Source organism: Vombatus ursinus, unplaced genomic scaffold, assembly GCF_900497805.2.
Source record: "Vombatus ursinus unplaced genomic scaffold, bare-nosed wombat genome assembly UNPS02014801.1, whole genome shotgun sequence".
Taxonomy (NCBI): domain Eukaryota; kingdom Metazoa; phylum Chordata; class Mammalia; order Diprotodontia; family Vombatidae; genus Vombatus; species Vombatus ursinus.
In genome coordinates this window covers 16,012,851-16,027,873 of record NW_020954579.1, presented here as the reverse complement: position 1 = coordinate 16,027,873, position 15,023 = coordinate 16,012,851, and the positions used below count along the sequence as shown (strand labels likewise).

The 15,023-nt window shown below is 49.8% G+C and overlaps 2 protein-coding genes across 2 annotated transcripts in view; both read right to left on the bottom strand.

Annotated features, from left to right (window-relative positions):
* GRIN2C (glutamate ionotropic receptor NMDA type subunit 2C) overlaps positions 1-1,234 on the bottom strand; it is a 29,541-nt gene extending 28,307 nt beyond the window's left edge. The window contains exon 1 of the mRNA XM_027873100.1: positions 1,113-1,234. The gene's annotated coding sequence lies outside the window, so the exon portion shown is untranslated. The remainder of the gene's footprint in view (positions 1-1,112) is intronic.
* A 1,271-nt stretch (positions 1,235-2,505) lies between these two features.
* On the bottom strand, positions 2,506-13,038 carry FDXR (ferredoxin reductase). The gene is made up of 12 exons (XM_027873399.1): positions 12,931-13,038; positions 11,855-11,952; positions 8,313-8,408; positions 7,949-8,071; positions 7,452-7,565; positions 6,786-6,887; positions 6,308-6,415; positions 6,054-6,138; positions 5,692-5,891; positions 5,270-5,441; positions 3,711-3,881; positions 2,506-3,110 (listed from the first exon to the last, which is right to left on the bottom strand). The coding sequence occupies exons 1-12, from the start codon at positions 13,010-13,012 to the stop codon at positions 2,980-2,982; spliced, it is 1,482 nt and encodes a 493-aa protein (XP_027729200.1). The 5' UTR covers positions 13,013-13,038; the 3' UTR covers positions 2,506-2,979.
* Positions 13,039-15,023: the final 1,985 nt, after the last annotated feature.

Here is a 15,023-nt window from a genome sequence, read left to right as displayed (position 1 = left end):
GACAGTAACAGCCACAATTCTCCCAGACCCCTCCCGATACGAGTTGGACACTATCTAGATCCCAATACCACGGACCCTTGGGGCTCTTGGCGGAAACCAGGAATGGGGGAAAGCCAGAAGGAAATAGAGGGACCCACAGCTCCCAGCAGCTACCAAGCTAGCCTTGTGCCCAGCGCCTGCCTAGCACACACTTTCCCCTCACTTCTTCCTTTCCTGTCCTCGGATACCTGAGTGTGAGGGTCAGTCTTTAGGGGTGGGAGGGGAAGAAGATCTCACACCTCCTCTCCGCTCCACCCCCAACCCCCTAAGTTGCAGAATCCCTGGTTTCTGAAAGCATACAATACGTTGAGGGACGAGGGATGGAGGAAGGAGAGAGGAAAGAAGCGGAGACTGGAGGGAAAAGGCAGACAGCGAACTGGCGGGGATGAGAACGGATCCGACAACGTCCCAAGGAGACTGTTCCAAGGTGGAGACAGATGGATTTAGGGAACCCCAACTACTCTCTGCCTCCCACTCGGCCCAATCGCCTGGACTAGAGTCAGATCCAGCCATGGTTCCCAGCTTGTGGCCTCACTGCCTGCAACAGTTGGCTGGGGTGGGATGGGGGGCGGAAAAGAGGCGAGTATTGCAGTTTGGACAGTTGGGTCCCTGGCCGCCCCCTCCCAGTACCACCTGTCCCAGGGTAAGCCAGTGAAAGGACTTTCGGATTCCTTCTCGCCCCCGCAGGCCGACAGGACTATGCGCTGCTCCGGGCCTCTCTGCTCACGTCCTTCCCCGCGTCCCCAGGGCGTCCCCTCCCAGCTCGCTTGTCTCCTGTATGTCCCCTCGCTCTCTGCAGCTCTGCACCGCGCTCCCCTCCACCGGCTTACAGTCTCCGGTAGACCCCCCGGGTCTTCGGTCCGGGTGCTCACCTCCAGCTCGCTGCCCTTCCTCCTCGAGCAGTGCAGGACCGCGCGCGCTCCAGAGTTCTCTGGGTGTCCTCCTGTCTAGGTCTCCGCCGTCCTTGCCCCATCTCCGACCGGATCCCAGCACCAATAGCCCTAAGTTGGTGGCGAAGTTGCCGCCCCCCACCTAGGGTTGCTGGCCCGCCCCGCCTCCTGCAGTGCACTCACCCGGGAAGAGAAGGGGCGCTTCGCCCGCCCGCCCGCTTGTCCTCCTGCGCCTTTGCCTCCGACTCCTCACGGAATCCCGCTACTCTATGACTTATACTGCGGCCGCCCTGCCAGGGGCTCCGGGAGGGCACCGCGAGCATTCAGTTGGGAGCTAAGCCCAGGCGCTCCGGAGCCACTACCAGATGTGCTGGGCCGGGCCCTCCCCGGGACTCCATGCTCTTGGCCCTTGGCCCCCTCGGTGCCTGGCGCCCGGGGCTAGGCTGGGCTGCCCGCTTCAAGCTTCGCTTCGCTTCGCTCTCCAGTTTAAATGTGGCTGAGTCGTCCGCGGTTGTTGCCTAGTCCCCGGCAAGTCCTGTAGGGGCATCGACTCCTTCCGCCTCCACGCCCCTCCCGCCTGCCCGCCCGCCACTCGGAGCGCAGCCCCCCTTCTGCTCCCAGAGTCAGCCCGGAGACAGCCGGAAGGCAGCGTTGGGTCGCTTGGGCTTCTCAAGCCACTTTGCACGCAGCCTTCACGCGGATGTTCCGATATCTTCAGTCCACCTCCTTGCTCTCTCCCCAACCTCACTCCGGGCAGGGAAGCTACCGGGAGGGGGAAATCAGGGGGGGAAACGACATGGCAGGCCAGGACTCCCGGCTTCTCTTCTGCGCTTTGGACCTCTTCTTCATTTCTAGAATACACACCATTCCCCAGGCTCTCGGAGTGACCCCCCAACTTCAAAGGGGGCTTGGAAACCCACGTGGAAAGCACGATTAATGACGGCAAAGGGCTGGAGCCCCAGCCAGGAGGAGGGGTGCCCTCCATGGACAGGAAGGTTGCACAGCAAGCCCTTGGGAACAGGGAGGGGGAAAGGCCAGCTCCTAGCTCTGCCTTTTCTCTGGCTCCTTCTCCTCCTCCTCTGAATCCCAGTGTTAACAGCCTGGGAGAAGCCAACGAAAACCTGAGGGAGATGGGGCTGACCGGGGCTCCTTGGCCTCCTCTACTGAAAGGGCTCTTCACCTGCAGCCCCTGAAAACTCAGAGGGGAAAACATTTACATCTTCATTTTCATGAACCTCTAACTGAAATCTAGCATGACTTTCCATTATTTAAAAACGTTCTTCTGAGTAGAGGTCCCTAGCCTTCACCCACACTGCCAAAGGAACCCGAGCCACCAAAAAAGCTGTTTGGAGGCAAGGGCAGAAGACTGGGAGCAGCAAAAAATTGGGGGGAGAAGGCGCCTGGGTCCCTCACTGAGACCACTCCCGAGGATTGGCAAGAATCTCCAAGCCAAATATGATAGTGCATCCCTCTTAGGGAGACACTACGCCACCTGGTGGCCATGGGTCAAGGGCTATTGACAGGGTAACCCTGGGCAGGATCCAAAGAACCCATCTCACACAGCTCTTTATTTCTACTACGACTTTTATTCCAGTTCTTTACTTCCACCTTGGTTTCTGATACCTGTGGCCCACTGAGGCATGTCAGATGAAGGATGAGTTAGGACAGCAGTGGGCATCTATGCTGTGGTTTAGAGCACAGATGTAAACTGAGGCTTCTGGGGATTCCGATCAATCTCTGACCTGCCCCAACATAAAGTGATCCAAACGCTGGTGGCTAAAACATAACATGCTAAAAACAAAAAAAAAAAACAGTGGAGGGAGGCAGAGAAATTGCTCAAAAGGGCACCGGAGACAGTGGCATAGGCCAGGGACCCCTGAGAAAGAGGGGTGGGGGCGGCCAGGTACACTGAGCACAGAGCTCTAGGGCAAACTGTACTTTGTCCCTCCTTGTCCCTTCTCTGGTCCAGCCCAGGCCAGTCATGTTGCTGGATCACTCCCACCCCTGAATTTGGCCCTGCCACACTCTGGCCCAGGTCAGATCTGAAGAGTCAGTGTCTTATTATTCGTAGCATCTGCTGTGGATCCACCAGTTTTTCCCGGGGCTTCCCAGCTACCTGGCCCTGAGCCACCTCTTCTTCATCCAGCTTCTCCCAGTCCTCAAAGGAGACAGGCTGGACCCCTGGAGTAGGGAAAAAAAGGGGCACACAGGTCAAGTCTGCCAGAACTACCCCACTAGCCACTTTCACTCTACCTTTCTACCTTTGCTCCCTCATCACAATATGTGCAGAACAAATCTCCCACCCACTCTCTTGCAAACTTCCCTATTTCTGTTAGGGCATCACCCCCCTTCCTTTCTCTCATATTCACAAGTTGGGCCATATTCTCTCTTTCTTCCTCTCCCTTGCCCCTCTTATCTAAGAGTTGCCAAATTTTGCCATTATCTTCTCTATAACATCTGACTTTACAATGGTCTCCCAATGAGTCTCTCAGATTTGTCTTTGTAACTCCAAGCACACAATATATGCACAATATAAGTCTGTTTGATCGATTCCTGCTCCTTACCCCACCCCAGAATCTCCACTAACCTCAAAAGGGCTGAGGACTTCCAAACAAGAGACTGATTCAGGACTAGGTTTCTCTTCTCTCCCATTCTCCTTTATTTCCTATAGATTGTTTTACAGTCCTTCCCAGCCTTTTGGCTCCATGGCCTTTAAATCAATGATCCGACAAATTAGGCAGGCTCCCAATTTCTACTGCCAGGGGCTGCCACCCATCCTACCTCGATTCTTGAGTAAGGGCTCTATCATGGCGTAGCCAAGCTTGGGGCCTAAAGGCAGCACTCCTTCCTCAAGGTCTTGGAGCAGGGCCTGGCCAGTAAGGAAGCTGTCATTCATGGTGGTGGCGATAACACCTGTGGGACCTCGCTTAACCCAGCCACTACAGTACAGACCTAGAGACAGACAAGAAATGGAACAAACAGAATTGAGAACATGAGTTTGGGCACATGCCTAACAATTCTGCTTCCTCCACTACCTTCCACACAGACACACAACATCTGTGACAGCCTGGCCTGCTCTGGCATTCAAGGCCCTATGCAACCTGGTTCCACCCGACTTCATCTTACACTCCCCTGCTCCTACATGATACTCTAGCCAAATGATGGCTGCCTGTACCTCATACACACTCTGTCTCCCCACCTTTATGCTTTCCTCACCACCTTTCCTATGATGCATCTGCTACCTGTTGATTTATAACCCATCCTTTAAAGATCAAATCAAATGGTGATCATCGCTTCTTAAACTGTAGGTCTCAACCAAGCACTGAAGGGGTCTCAAGTGGAAAAGGTTTAAGAAGCCCTGCTGAGACTATAAAACTCCTCTGATTCTCAGAGGAAGTAATCACCTTTCCCTCAAATGTCTTACATAGTTACTGTTATTTGTGTCATATCCCCCAATCTACCACTTCCCCATGAGGTCCATGAGGTCAGTCCGTCAATCAATCAACAAGTATTTATTCAGCACCTATGCGCAGGCACTGTGCTAAGGGTTGGGAACAGAGTACAAATACAGGCAGAAAGACAGTCCCAGCCCTCAAAGAGGTTACATTCTAATGGGGGAAGACAGCACATAAAAGGAAGCCTATCTTCTATCTCGCCAGTGGTTACCTACCTGTGTTCTGCATACAGTAGGTGCATATTTGTTGAATTTAATTTTGTCTGCCCCAATCTATCTCCAGGTATCTCCATCTCTGTAGCTGTTCTCCCTTCCTATATCCAACTGTTTCTCCTCCTCCCCTTTATATCCACCCCACCTCTTCATCCGTGTCTACACATTTCACTCCAGGGTGATTCTCCCTAAGAAACAGTCATCCATCCTCTCTCCTCCTTTCCTTTGAAAAATAAGTTTTCATAGATCTTTATTTTATACCACCTATATTTTTCTTTTCTTTTTCTTTCTTCTTCTTCTTCTTCTTTTTTTTTTTTTTTAGGCAATTAGGGTTAAGTGACTTGCCCAGGGTCACACAGCTAGTAAATGTCAAGCGTCTGGTCTGAGGCCAGATTTGAACTCAGGTCCTCCGGACTCCAGGGCCAGTGCTCTATCCACTGCACCACCTAGCTGCCCCACCTATATTTTCCAAAGTATCCCTCCCCATCCCCTTGCCAGAAAGCCATCCCATGTAACAAATAATTTTTTAACGGAGAAAAAACAGTTCAGCAAAGCTAAGCAATACTTTGAAAAAGTCTGACCTTAGAGTGCTCCATACCTATTGTCCCCCACCTCAGTACCTTCTCATATCTCTTTCCCCCTCCCACTTTTAAACTACCACCTTCACACACACCTGGTGCACCTAACACACGACCCTCACTGTTGGGGATAATTCCAAGCTTGGGATCAAAGGGCACAGTGGGGTCAATTGGACGGCTCTTGTAACCAACACTGCTCAGCACCAGTCCACACGGCACATCCTCCACTGCCCCTGTGGGCACTGCTTGGGCATTCTCACCGGAGCCCTACAGGAAATAAAGGGGACACACCATGAAAAGGGTTGAGTGTACATTCAGATAAAATGCCAACAGCACACCCCATCTAAGAACCAGGCAGGGACTTGAGCCTCATAACCAGAATCAATGCAAGGTGCTGGCTGTCATGGCATTTCCTACCTTATCCTTCCCATTAAGGACTCCCTAGAGGTCTTGGGAAGCGTGAGGAGCTCCTACAGGCAGGGAGGGAAGGAAAGCAGAGGGCCTGCTCTATACTTACCTCTAGTTTCATGACAGCCAGGCGGATCCCAGCAACTCGACCCCCATCTGGAGAGGCCAGCACCTTCTGAGGACTGCGTAAGAAGCGGAGGCCCCAGGCTCGAGGAGTCTCAGCTCTCCTATCAATCCCCTTGGCCTCTGGTGGCTTCAGTGCTGTTCGTACCAGAAGCTCCAATAGCCGCTTCCTTGGACGGGGAGCCACTGCCAATAACATCCAATGGTTCTGAGACCGCTCCCTTTCCCCTGGGCCACGTGCTCAGCCCTGGACCAGCCTGGACAAGCAACTTCCTTCTGGAACTCAATGTCTCTCTTGGACTTTCCTCCCTCCAATCACCAGAGAAACCCAGATTCAATGCCTCTTACCTTTGATCAATTCTTCCAGACCTGAGAAATCTGCAGGGTCCAAAAGGGGCTGGCTCCCAGGTAGGTTAATCATCTCCCGGAGCTCCTAGAGGCCACATGATTAGGAACATGATTAGGAATGTGAAAGGTATCAAGAGAAGAGAAAGACCAAGATCTCAATTCCCTGAGACCAGTCCAATCCCATTCTGGGGTGGGGGGGAGGTAACATTCCAGTTTTGAGGAACCCTATTTGCCATTTCCCCAACCCTTCTCACCTTGATGGTAAAGGCTGCCTGCAAGGGGCCCCTGCGGCCCACAATCCACACCCTTTGCACTTGGCTCTGTTCCAGCACATTCAGCGCTTCGGCAGTGATGTCTGTTTTCTGAAGGATAAGAAGACCCTTGAAAGTTTCTGGCACTGAGGAACAAGGGGCAGGAATTCCTTCCACTCAGCTTCCTAAACCCAGAGTCTTAGAGATACGACAGCTTGGTCAGAAACTGCACCACTTCCCCCTGGTGGCCATAGTCAGTGCTGTGTCCAGCTCAACTAAACCCAGGGCAGGTAGCGGCTAATTTTCAGTTTGCTCTTGTCCCTACAGAAGGCGGAGACCTCCACTGCACAAAGAGAAGATGGAAGTGCAGGACTAGGCTGAAGGGGGTGAAGGTGGAGCTGTGAGACATGAGCTCTCCAGGCAGCATTCCCTCTGCACATCATCCATCCTCCACAATCCCTGCCCCCCCAGCACTAGTCACCTCGAGGAGCTCTGTTGGGGTCAATAGGATCCGAGCCACATCCAGGGCCACGTTCCCTTGTCCCAGAATCAATGCCGTATCACAGTTCAGGTTAGGTGCCAGCTGAGGAGGAAATGATTCAGAAAAGGGGACTCTGAACAGGCCAAAGCTGGTCCCTCCATGTCCACCCCAGCCCTCTCTCTCTGAAGGTCCTGGATTCCCCTTTCTCTGCCTGCCATAGTTCCTCCATCCCTTTCTCAGCTCTATGCTCTGATTAGGCTAGTTTACTTGTTTACACAAGCCATTTGCTTGTTTCCATCTCTGTGACTCTGCCTCTGTCTGCTAGAACATCAACCCCATCCTCACTGCCAATTTATATGCTTCTTCAAAACCTGTCCCGTCCTCTGAGAGGCCTTCCTTGTGAACACCACTTCCTTCTGATCAAGCTCCTTTCCTCGATGTCCACTCTGTACTTTAGGTATTGAGTTTTTTCTATCTTTCTTATGTGTCTAGTTTTCCCTATTAGACTGAGAGGTTCGCCCCCCCACCCCTACTTTTCTTTCCAAACTCCTTCCCCAGTCTGAACACAGTAGAGATGATCGCTGGCTACATCTGGCCCTTGCCTGAGAGCTATATTCCCCAAGAAGTCTGGAGGAGCCAGGCATGCCTCCTCCCCCCAACACTCACCTTACGGTTCTCAGGTAACCCGTTGTACCAGCCCACAAAATCTCTGGCAGAGATTACACCCGGCAGCTCCTCACCTGGAATGCCCAGGGTCCGGTGATCCTCTGCCCCATAGCTCTATAAAAGAAAACAAGTCCCAGGTCCTTGAACAAATCACAATACCCACTGGCTACTAGGAAGGTCAGATCAACTGATGGCCATATTCCTCTTCCCTGACCCCACTCCCCCGACTCCTGCCACTATCTCCTGCTGTTCCCACGAGTACTCTAGCCCTTTGTATATTTGCCCATCTCTCCAGAAGTTTGTATTACCCCTTCACATCCAAATATATCTTAAGCTGTTTGCATCCCCAACTCACCCCTACCTTCCTTTATACCCACAACTTTCACCCCACAACCACACTGAATCCCAAATGCCCCACCTCTCCAAATTTCTAACGTCTTCACTTTTATGATCTCCCCACCCCAAACTCTCACAAGCCACCCATCCCTTCTACTTACTAACACAACAGCATGGTAGGCTTCCTGAAGCTCTGACATGGACACATCCCGTCCCACAGTCACATTGCCTCTGAAGGCACATCGAGGGGAGTAAGCAGTTTGGGTAAAGGTATTGATAACATTCTGCCAGAGGGAAGGAGGAGTAAGTGTCATGGGACCAGCCATCCTTATGCCACCCTCAGTTCTATATCATATGGACACATGGCAGGCTCTAGAGTCAGGAAACCTCTTGGGGGGGGGTCTTAGCACCAGAGGTGCCCTGGAGCATGGCTGCCCAGGCAAAGAGTCAGTGCCCAGCCAGAACTGCTGCCTCTTTCTCATCTTGACTTGAGTCCTTGTGGACCCTCAGCCCTCAGGAACCCACCTTCACCTCCGGGTGATCAGGAGCCACTCCAAAGCGGACCAAACCAAAGGGTACCAGCTGCTTCTCATAGATGTCCACCTGAGCCTGAGGATGGTGCTAAGGAGAGATGGCAGCAGCTACAGCGACTGGAGAGCACCTTTGAACAGAGACTCCTCCTCCCCTCCCCCACCATCAGCAGAACTGAAAGGGATGAGTCGTTACATTTCCCTCCTGAGAGAATTCAGTTCAAACAGATCAGAAAATTAAAAAACCAGGTCTTAAGTCTTAGAAGGGCTCTAATAATAATAATTCACATTGAGATAGTGCTTCAAGGGTTACAAAGCACTTTAATACATTATTGCATTTGATCCTCACAACAGCTATAGGAAATGTATTATTATTATCATCCTTGTTTTTACAGAGTAGGAAACTGTAGTTTTGAAAAGTTAAGAGACTTGCCCAGGGTCACACACAGCTAGGACTATCTGAGGTGTGATCAGAACCAAGCTCTTCACACTGCTCTGAGACTAGCACTCTGTCTCCTATAGGAGTGGTGTCAAATTCAGATCCCTGTGGGCTTCATATCGACTTAGAAAACCACAAATTAATATCTATGCTGTACTGTATTTTTATTTATTTTGTTAAACATTTCCCAATTACATTTTCATCTGTTTCAGGCAGCACTCTAAAGTTGTTAGATATCTCTGCCCTACACCACACTGCCCCTTAAGGCCTACAGGAAGGACTAGGGGCCCAGCAAATCTTCATCTGCACTGAGGTCTACCCAAGAGGCAGCAAAGACAGCAGGACAAACTGAGATGTTATCATGAGCATGTCAGGAAGGCTTTTTTCTTTTTTTTTTATTGGAGTTTGGGGAATCACAGGGGTTTGCCCAGTGAGGTAGGCGTTTCCCTGTTCTGAAGCACAAAGAAGGCTTGGATAACGGCTCAGGCACATGGAGGAACTGAAATATTACTTTGAAATGGACAATGAACTCCGATCACCTCACCAGGAACCAAGCTCTAATACTCCTGCCCATCACATGACAGAAATATACAGTGTGCTCAAACATGACTTTTAGCAAAGGACTCTGGCCTTTAAGAACACCATTCCCCCAGGCATGGAGTCAGTCATGATCCTCCCTCCCTTCTAACTTTACACCCAGTCACCAAGATTCCTTGATCCTTCCTTGGCACTATCTCTCAAATCTGCCCCTTCCTTTCCTTTCCCACTATCACAACCCTAGTTCAGAGTTAATGACCCTTAACATTACCTACTGAGATGATTACAACAGTCTGGTAAAGGTTGTCCTTTCCTCCATGATTTTCCCTCCTCTCAGCTGCTACCCCCACCCCCCAACTGCTCTATTCAGGGTTGCCAGATTGGTGTTCCTAATGCATAGACCTGATGTCACTTCAATGGCCTCACTACTGTCCTACAAAATTGAGTACAAACCCTTACCTTCCCCCGTCTGGCTCCTGCCCACTCTCCAACCTTTTCTCCCACTTCACCTCCATGTGAATCCCTTTCTGCAAACTGACCTATTCATGGGCTTCCCACAAAATACACAACATGAAGTGTCATATCCAGATATCAGCTGAATGACTTCACTTCTCTCTCAGGGCCTCAGTTTCCTCATCTGTTGGAATGGATGATTTCTGAAGCCTCTTCCAGCTCTTATTTCCCATGACCCTAGGACACGTATGCCATTTATAACTTTGCTTTTGACATTCCCCCAGTCAAGAATGCCCTCCCCAACATCCCCTCACTTATCTAAGTCCAGTCTATCTTTCAAGGTCCACATTAAGCCCCACCTTCTCTGCACATTCCTCCCAGGTCATCCCAGCCCCCAGTAATCTCTTCCTCCTTTCTCTGAATTCCATTTACTATGTGCACCATTCATCTAACAATATATGCTGCCTTGAGCCATCATTATCTTTTTGCAAGTGACTAGAGAAAATCAATATATAAAATGAATTTTAATTTTTCATCCATGTTTTTCTTTTATAACATATCCTATCTTTCCTATTAGATTGTGTCTCACAAGGCCTACTCTGTGTATTCTTTCTTCCTTACTGTACCTGAGCATGTGGTACTGATATTCTCTTAACTGCTTAACTGATGACTCCACCTTTACATGTCTTGTCTTTCTGACTAGATTCTAAGTTCCTTGAGGACAGGGATCCTGTCTTGCACCTCTTTGTTCGGAAAGCACTATGCTCCATAAAATAGTTATTAAGTAAATACCTATTCATGATTCCCCAAACCAAGCCCTCTCCATCCACGACCCTGAGTTTATGATTTTCTCCTTCAAAGTAGAGCTCATAAGGGCTCAGAAACAGAAATCCATACATGATTAGGAAGCCAAAATGCAGGGGGCAGATTTGGTGTCTGAATGACTCAACCTGATTCCCCCAAACTTTGGCCTTTTTCTTGTGGCTTCTTTCTTTGTTTGCCCTTTCTGATGCAGTCAAGATTCACCTATTCCCCTATTTCCCCCAATATATTTTAAGCTCCTTAAGGGTAGGGACCACATTGGCTGTTTTGCCCATAGATGCTCAGAGCACAGTATGGGCTTCTTTCTGGACACTTTAATTATGCCATATTGACTCTTCCTTACTGACTCCTACCTCCCACCGTCCTCCCTTCCTCCCCCAGCAGGGAGCTGGCCCTGAGGCTCAAGGGAAACAGGCAGCCTTGGGGCTTTGTCTACCAAGGCCAGTGACTTCAGCATGAAGAGCTCAGCCTTCACCTACAAAGATGAACCAGAGAAACGTAATGAGGAAGGGGGAGAGGATGAGTCATGAAGCAGCAAGGTCTTAGTAGAAAGCATACTGGCCTGGGAATCAGGAGACCTGGGTTCTAGTCTCAACTCTACCACCACCTAACTTTGTGACTCTAAATTATTCCTTTCACTTCTCTGGGTTCATCTGTAAAATGAAGGGGTTAGATGAGATGGTCTTTATGGTCTTAGGGAGTTTTAACAGTTTGTGATCCTAAGGTTAGGGACTGTAGTGAAAGGACACAGTAGTAGGGCTTGGATGAGGGGTGGTTTGGGGCAGTTCTGAGATGAAGAGGGGGAGATAAAGAAGGCTTAGAACAGGAGCTGACTACAGAAACGGGACAGTTGAAGAGAAAAGATGGAATTAGGAAATTCCTAAATTAGGAAACCTCTCCATCACACAGGCCAGCACCAGGGGACAGATGGGAATACCCCACCATACTAGTATTAGCCAGGCCAGATACCTTCCTAAAGACCCCTGGGGGAATCTGTGGTGCTCCAAGATGGGCAGAGAAGATGGGAGGGGGGTATGTGAGAAGAATCCACAGAAACAGGATTATTAAGCCTGGAAGAGTCCTGAGAGCTCATCTGCTGCAAAACCCTACTTTTCCATATGAGAAGCCTGAAGCTTGGAGAAAAAAAAAAGTGTCCTTTACCCTTCAGAATCTGGGAAATCTGTTAAAGTGTCTTCCATGAATAGGATGCTACAGAGCTTCTCTGTCTTTAAACTCTTGAAAGAGCTGGGCCAAGGGAAGAGAAGAGATAAGGAAGAGTCACATACCTTCAGCAGGTGTTGGGCTGTATAGAAACCAGCTGGGCCACTGCCTACCACACAGATGTGAGGGGCCAGCTCTAGGGTACAGAATAGTTGGCGGAACCCTGGGTGTGGGGAGGGGATAAGGTCAGACACACCTCATCTCATGCACAGGTTATCCCCTCACATGCAGAAGCAAACTTCAGCACCAACCTGCTATAGATACCACAGTTTTCTCCTCCTTCTCCTTCCCTTGTAGCTTATATACTTTGTCTTGTCACTTTATCTGTACCCAATCTCCAGCCAGTCCTGGACCTCAAAGCCCAGGGAAAGTCAGCAGCCCATACAGGGAGAAGCTGTACACCTCACCTCCACCATTCATTCATCCATTCCTATTTTCTCTCTCTGTTTCTCTGTCTCTCCCTCACACACATATATACATGGGGCCCTTATATCTCACCTCCACATATTCATTCACCTTTCTCTCTTCTGTTCCCATCCTCTCCCTCTCTCCCCTTACATGCATCCATTCACTCATTCTTCTCTCTTTCTCCTTCCTCACTGCCACAGGGACCTTATCTCACCTCCACACATTCTCTCTCTCTCTATTTCACTTTCACTCCCTCCTCCATAAGGCCCTTATACCCCACCTCCACACATATTCTATTTACACACAAACACACACACACACACACACACACACACACACACTCTCAGTCCTCCCGTGCCCACATCAGGCTACTCTCTCTAAGGCAGATGCCCCACACTGTCACGTGTCACTTCCATTCCCCCCCTCGAAATGCCCGATGCCCCTCCCCCATATCTTGCATACTCCCCCCTAAATGGGGGAGGGGAAGTGGGGGGGTGGGCCTCCCTCCCTCTGCTCCCTCCCTTCTCCAAAGGGCTCTGAGCCGAGGGTCAGCGGGGCTGGGCTCCAGCCTGGACCTGGCCCCTGACTCGCCGGGGGTGACGTCGGGCAGCCAGATCCCTTCACCTCCCTGGGACTCAGTTTCCTCACCTGCAGATGAAGGGGAGGGGCCTTCTTCTCTTCCCCCCCCCCCCCCCCCGGAGACCTCCGCCCCCCATTGGTGCCCATCTCGTACCGAAGGGAAAGGCGGCACCAGGAAGCAGCAGGGCCCGAGGCCGCGCCGCCCAGCGCCAGCAGCCCAAGCCCCGGGGAGCCATGGAGAGCTAGGGCCAAACACCTGCGGGTTGGGAGACCGAGACCCTGGAGCCTCCGGAGGCTCCGCCCCGCCCACCTTTGCGTCACGACCCAGGCCCCGCCTCTCCCGCACCGGTATCTCAGGGTCATCACGGCCCCGCCCCCTTCTGGGACGGGACCGTCCTTGGGCTCCACCCTCTATCATGCATAGCCCCGCCCCCAGCCAAGTTTCCGGAAGAAGAAAGTACTGACGGGGCAGAGGCCCGCCTTAATGCTCATTTGAGCCAATCATCAGGAGAAAAGGGAATGAGGACAAGTATTCCCTTCACTTCTTTCCCTGTCTCCAAGACGGCTCTGTGCGTAGACTTCAGCCAATGAAAAGAGAGCGTTCTGATTTGCCCCGCCCTTTCCTTGACGTGGTGGGGATTGGGCGCAAGATAAAGACTTTTCTCCTCTCTTTTCTTTATGATTCATCGTGAGGATTAGACCGAGCCCAGTTCCAGCCAGTCCTAAAAAGGGCGCTTAGTGCCCTGTGGAGGCGGATAAGAGAAGGTGGGAGGGACTGATAGAAGGGAGGGTGATGGGGGAGGCAGCGGTCAGAAGCAAAATACTTTTGACGAGGGACAGGGGGAAAGGAAAGAGAGAAAAGGATAAACAGTGGGGAGGGAAGGGGGAGCAGGATGGAGGGAAATAAACAATTAGTAATCATAACTGTCAATGTGAATGGGATGAACTCACCCATAAAATAGAAGCAGACAGCACAGTGTATTAGAAATCAAAATCCTACAACACGTAATTTACAAGACACATAACAGAGTAAAGGCAATGGGTAGGAGGAAAATATATTATGCTTCAGGTAAAGAAAAATAAAATCAGGAATAGCAATCATGATCTCAGAAAAAGGAGAAGCAAAAATAGCTCTAGTTAAGGGAGACAAACGTGGAAACTACATTTTGCTAAAAGGTACCATAGACAATGAAGTAATATCGATATGAAACATATATGTACCAAATGGTATAGCATCCAGATTCTTAAAGGAAAAGTTAAATGAGTTACAGGAGGAAATAGACAGTAAAACCATATTAGTGGGGGACCTCAACTTGCCCCTTTCAGAACTAGATAAATCTAACAACAACAACAACAAATAAGAAAGAAGTTAAAGAAATGAATAGAATTTTAGAAAAGTTAGATATAATAAACCTGTGGAGAAAGTTGAATGGGAATAGAAAGGAATATACCTTTTTCTCAGCAGTATGTGACACCTACACAAAAATTGACCATGTATTAGGGCATAAAAACCTTACAACCAAATGCAGAAAAGCAAAAATATTAAATGCATTCTTTTCAAATCAAAATGCAATAAAAATTACATTCAATAAAGGGCCATGGAAACATAGATTAAAATTAATTGGAAACTAAATAATCTGATCCTAAAGAATGAGTCAAAGAAAAGGAAGTTATTAGCATATTTGCTACTTGTCTCCCAGGACTGTTGGAAGGAAAGCATTTTATAAATCAGATGTTACAGAAATGGGAGCTGTTATTTTTATTTTCAAAAACAAAGGCTCCAGGGTTTCACTGAGAAGGGGACAGAAAAATTCCCTGAAGTTTAGCGCCAGTTCTACCAAGGTGACAAAAGCTGTGTGTGGCTTTGGACAATTCCACTTCAGTACTGTGGGTCTCAGTTTTCTCATCTGTAAAATGGGTACTTCTAAGTACTCTTCAGCTCTGGGAAGTCATATGCCCTTGGGCCTGAGCCCTGGGTGCAGGACAGTTATGATTACTAATTGTTTATTTCCCTCCATCCTGCTCCCCCTTCCCTCCCCACTGTTTATCCTTTTCTCTCTTTCCTTTCCCCCTGTTCCTCCTCAAAAGTATTTTGCTTCTGACCGCTGCCTCCCCCATCACCATCCCTTCTATCAGTCCCTCCCACCTTCTCTTATCCTCCTCCCCTCCTACTTTCTTGTAGGGTGAAATAGATTTCTATAACCAAGTGAGTATGTATGTTATTTCCTCTTAGAGCCAATTCCAGTG